Genomic DNA, 5,567 nt, shown 5'->3' with positions numbered 1-5,567 from the left:
CTACCTTTCCCTAAGCATCTGCTCCTGGCTAGCATGAGAAATGGGCTATTGGCCTAGATGGACATTATCTGCTTCCCTACCTTTGCTGCTACGTCCTTAGCTAAGAGGAGAGGTAGGAAGCTCCAACTCTGTTGGTTGGGGTTAAGGCAAGACAGGGAATGACTGAAAGCAGTTGCAATAGTGAGTGGGATGCTGTACTATTTCAGCATCCATTATGTGACACTGAATAAAGGGCATCAAATATCTGCCCAGGAAGGGTCCTGAGCAAAGGCAGGAGGTGCCAATAAAGAAACGCAAGAGGGCAAGCAAACCAGAAAGAGAAGTGAGTGTTGTCTGGAGAAAACTGTAGGAATGTTTGGTGTCCATTTCTACAGACAGTAGTAAAGCTTCTTGAATGACAAGAAAATGTGCAAAAGACAAGCTGATAGAACAGGGAAAGTTTGGAAGAATCAAGGAACAGGAAGTCTGGAGCAGGGAGCATGGAATTGACTGTGGCTTATCTACGAGTCTGTACTACAAAGACATATGACGGCTGAATGCAAGCAATGCTTGCATTCAGGAAAAAGGCAGTTAAATAATGAAGCATCCAAACCCCAAGAATGACAAAGATGTTGAGAGCTAAAGCTGAAGAAGCTGCCTGGATAGTTCGGTTGCCTCCACACCTGGTATCATCTCCAGTATTGACGCTATAGATTTGAGATGCCATGGGGCTTCAGCATACCACACAGTAGTCCCAGTGGCCTGTCTCTGGGCATCTCTTACATGGTGGTGTGTAAGACAGGAAAAATACTTGCACATATTGTGGTAAGACATTGTACCTCTCACGTCACCGCCAAAAAGCAACAAAGAGAGCCCCATGATAATCAGGACTTTGGTGGCATTACCTTTGTTAACTTTCAGAATTCTGTTGAAAATAACTTCGTCCTCGGAGTCAGTCTCTGTAGGCAATGTAGATTCTGCACAGAAATACAAAAGTATCACTTTCTCATTCCCAGGGAAAATACAAATCCTGATTTTTAACCTGATGAGTTCCCAGGAGCTCACTTAGATTGGGTTCCGATTATGGTGATGCATGTAGAACTTACAGAGCCTATTTAGGGACTGGCATGGTGTTCAGTCATGTAGATATTTGCTCAGTGACACAATCTTGTGAACCTCCCAGCTGTGGTTATTTTGGCATTAATCCAGTCCCACTCTTTCAATCTTTCCCTCTCTCCCCCTTTTTTTTTTTTCTCTAGCCGTCACATTTTAAGGCCTGGACCTTTGGCTCTTGTGAGTATGTGTTGTCCTGCTCATGCATAAAGCTGGCTGCATGGCTCCCTCTGAGCACTCAGCACGGTTTTCCTCTTGCGTGCACAGTTCACACTCAAACCCCCATCGTAAGACACCAGGTGCAAAAAAGGATGGACAGAAGTCCTGCTGCTTGCTCTTGGACATGCTGACCTCTTGAAAAACCCTTGAAACCAATGAAATCGGAACTGCATTGCTATTCCATGGGTCAGACTGATGTCCCCAGCTAAGCCCAGCATCAGGGACTCCTAGGCCTTACAAGTAGAATCAGCCAACTCTGAGCATCACACAGTAAGTCTTGACATCAATAAAAATCACAAACACATGTCCTCTGCACTTTCTGTAACCTTTGGAAGTGACTTAAGTCAGGACATTATCTAAGCAGAGCTATTTTTAGCAAAAGTAGCAACTAAGGCTTTTAGTAAGGCCAAGAAATTGGCCAAAACCAAGAGACTCTGTTTTGCACAAAATATTATGGTGAGTGCATTCATATAAAATTTCTTCTTTACTTTGTATTAAGCATGCGTTATTTTCTAGAGTAACTGAGTAGCTAACAGTCAGTATATCCTATCAAATACTTAAATTTACATGGAATAATACATACCGTATATACCCTCTTGTGTAGTAACCTGCAAGAATAACACATTAGTATTATCTCATACTTCATATGATAACAGAAATATTAAATAATATAACATGCAAAGGATCAAAAGTGTCCAGGCTATGACTGAAAGTATCTTTTACCAGTGCAATCTTGAGCTTTTATATACTATGCCATGTGTAAAGAAGTACCATGGTGTGGTAGGTATTCTTTGATGTCTCAGCAAATACGGGTTTCATAAAGGGAATCAGCATAGGAGACTCGGGAAATGCAATCTGAAGTGTGGAGTAAGTTTCAGAACTTCCAGCCTTATTTACATCCCTGCTAGTAGTAGTATAAGGTTGGTGAAATCACCAGTGAAGTCCTCCCAGTATCGCCTCACAACACAGCGGTGGAAGGCCATGGTATGTACTGCTTCTAGGGAACTGTGGGGCTGGTACCCAACCACGGGGTTTGTGTCTGTAGCAAAACAGATTGCCATACTTCCCTTGCCTTCTATAAATAAAAAGCGAGTTTGAGTTTTCTCTATGACCCCAGAGAAGGCAAAAGCTCCCTGGGATGTGGGCTGTTTCTGGGCATTGTGTATATGTGGGCATTCCACAAATGGAATAGGGATGGAAACTGCTCGCTCTGTTACACTGTTGGTCTGGAAAGACTTCCCTGCACAACTGGAGATACGGGTGGAGTACATGAGTCTTGACCTCACTTTCCACAATGCTGAACCCCAAAGTGATCAAAAGAGCTGATTTAGCTGGCCTTACCTCAGTAGGTTCTGTTGCTGCAAAAAGCAAGGAAGAAAAAGAAAAGCAAAAGGTGAAAATTAGATTCTGAATGCAACTTCACAGTGTTCAACAGCGCAGGCCTCCTCAGCCAGGGGAATGCCTTTGGCAGGTCCCTTTGCTTGGAGGGGAACAGGGTGCACTGATGCATAGGCACAGAAATTAAATTGATGTTTAGACAAGCAGCTATGAAAATTCCTAGTAGATCATGCTGAGGGACAGAATCCTGGCTATTTACCGTCTAAGAATCATCAAAGCCTATTATCAGCTTCAGTGAGGAAAATTACAAAGGAAACCAGGCACAAAAATATGCTTTGTCCCTAGATTTCACTGCAGCAGGTGCAGGCTAACCAGCTCAGCAATCCTCCCTGGTGTCACAGTGTCAAAGAGTAAAGTTATAAAATGGGATGAAGGCTATAATTTAGCATGGGGCAAATAACCTCAGCTTTGGTATGTACCTGACAGCAGCTTGGAACAAATTTGAGTCCTAAGGTGTCTTTCTAGTGTGATGTCTTTTGGTTTCTACCAAAAGTCAGTTTCTAGATACAAACATGGAAGTAAAAACCTGATCTGATACATAGATTTCTGAGCAGAAACTTCATTGTTATAATATCATAAAAGTTTAGAAATTGCAAAGACCTCCAGAGGTCATCATTTGTCTGCTTTCCCTAAGGCAGAAATGGTTTTATCTATGTTATTCCTGACCACAGTTTGTTTGACCTGTTCTTAAGCATGATGGATATGCTACAAGGCTTTCTGGCAATCTCTTCCAGTTTGCCAATAATTGCACTCTTCTTTGTTAATATATAAAGCCATTATTTTTTTTCCTATCCAACACTGACACAGAGAACACTTATGCAAATAGGTCTTATTTCTAAGCCTATCTGTGTTCCTTATCTTTTTGACCATGCTTTTTCAACAGAAGATGTGCCAAGCTCTGTCACACCTTGCAGCACCTTTCCCTTTTCACAGTGGTTATGGCCCAAACATACTGAGGGGACTCCCTCCTATTCAGAATCCATATAGAACCTGCAACACAATTGCTTTTATTGAGCCAAAAAGGCTTCAGTCTGCCTGTCCAGACTGGTACTTGGGTTACAAGGCAATGGAAGTCCACTGTAATGATGGTAGTTTATTACAGAAAAGTTCAGTCAGTTCCTACCAGATGCATTAGAGATCCATGGCATCTAAAAAAATTCTGCAGGGAAGCCCATTTTTGAGATGGGTTGACTGAATTCAGAATTTATGCGCCCAAGAGGCACTAGATTAATTGACTAGTCAATTAATTGGGAAATTAGGCTCCAGATTCCTAGCCACATAAAGCCTTCAACCCTTTTTTAAAACCCAAATGAGACATCACAGAAAGCATCTGACATGTCCTTGATCAAATGAATATCTAGTGTGATACAGCTTTCAAAATCATATAGTTCACATTTTCCCTGCACTGTAAATACTGAAAGATGTCTCAAAAGGCACAAAAATCAGTACCAACGGTAAATTAAAACTCATTGTATGCGTTTGTCCCAGTAACCCTGCAAATCTGAGTCCCAGCAGCCGACTACTTTGAACTCGAGCAAGCGTGTCCCTCAGCCGGCTTCAAATATACTGAGAGGTAATTTTACAACATTCCTTTGCTTCCATGCCAGAAATGACAGCTCAAAAGAAGGATCGGTCACTTTCCATTAGCCATTTACTCGCTCTGACTAAGTCAAGCAAATTTTTCAAAGGCCTCTTCCCCTCACAACACATGACCCCTGCCCTGGCAGCTTCTTGCTGTAGTTGAAGTCTACCTACAGATTTATTTCCATTGACCTTCTCTGGAGATCTGCAGTGACCTCCTTCTATTTCATGAGCTGACAAAAGCTGTTCTGCTAAACCTGTGCTATTTGTTTTCTACCCCAGCACAAAGCAAAGCTTTCTCTGACGCCTGACATCCCTTTCTGTTAGTGCTGCACCAAGGTAGGCAAGGAGGCAAAGGAGTAGCAGTCTTTTTGTAACACTCAACTTAATGGAAAGGCATCAAAATGTCCAATTAAAATTTCATTTTCAAGCCTGTGAAAGCACATGTAAATTGACCTAAAAAACCATACGCCAAAAGTATGTGTAAAGCACATCTGTGTGAAAACACATCTTCACTCAGCCCAGTAACAAATTAAGAAACACGGCCTTGTTCAAAAGGCCTGAGATTCCGTGATTTCACATGCTTCTAAAGCCAAGTCGCTCACACGGCAACAAAGTGTGTGATATACAGTCAAGAATTAACAGTTGTATTTAAAATACAGTATAAATTCTACTTACTCGTTGTGCTGTTTCCATAGCTCTCCTGCAAAACCAATAGGTAAAAGGCATTACTCTTCTATAGCTCAGAAATGCAGCAACAAGAGCATCAAAATCAGGCCAAAGGGAGGAACTAAATCATTAGATTGGTTTTATTGTATTACTAATATTTTTCTTGCAGGAAATTTATCAAAATGGGTCTCTGCAGCTTCACTCCAGGAAGAACAGGTTGATTAGAAGACGGAGCACGGTTGCAAGGAACTGCTCTCACCTGAATAGGGAAGCCCAGGGTAGCGTGAAGCAGAAATGCAATGAGGACTAGGAACATCTTCAGATCCATTCTTCAGTCCTGACAGGCCACCAGTGTGTGTCCTTATCTCTGCCCGTTCAGGAGTGCTGCCGCTAGATATACCAGCAGAGCCTGCTCTGCCAGGGCGGAAAAAAACCTGAGCCAGCCAATGGGGATCCCAGCAGGAACCAAACTTCTTTTGCAGCCTCAAAGACCGGTTTAGCCTCTGGGCATCTCTTGGTGCTATTGCTGTCACTGTGATCTATAGCATCCCTTGCCTTCATGCAGTCATTCATGCTGCTCTCCAGAGCTGGATCAGCCTCATGCTTGT

General features: G+C 42.5%; 1 protein-coding gene across 1 annotated transcript in view; it reads right to left on the bottom strand.

Moving 5' to 3' along the window:
* The window catches only part of LOC104134057 (astacin-like metalloendopeptidase), a 9,877-nt gene extending 4,590 nt beyond the window's left edge, over positions 1-5,287 (bottom strand). The window contains exons 1-5 of the mRNA XM_035902946.1: positions 5,219-5,287; positions 4,969-4,993; positions 2,653-2,669; positions 1,895-1,919; positions 885-956 (exon numbers count right to left, since the gene is read on the bottom strand). Of these exons, the coding sequence (XP_035758839.1) occupies positions 885-956; positions 1,895-1,919; positions 2,653-2,669; positions 4,969-4,993; positions 5,219-5,287 (208 nt within the window). The remainder of the gene's footprint in view (positions 1-884; positions 957-1,894; positions 1,920-2,652; positions 2,670-4,968; positions 4,994-5,218) is intronic.
* Positions 5,288-5,567: the final 280 nt, after the last annotated feature.

Source organism: Egretta garzetta, unplaced genomic scaffold, assembly GCF_000687185.1.
Source record: "Egretta garzetta isolate BGI_Z169 unplaced genomic scaffold, ASM68718v1 scaffold329, whole genome shotgun sequence".
Taxonomy (NCBI): domain Eukaryota; kingdom Metazoa; phylum Chordata; class Aves; order Pelecaniformes; family Ardeidae; genus Egretta; species Egretta garzetta.
This window is presented reverse-complemented; position numbering and strand designations above follow the sequence as displayed.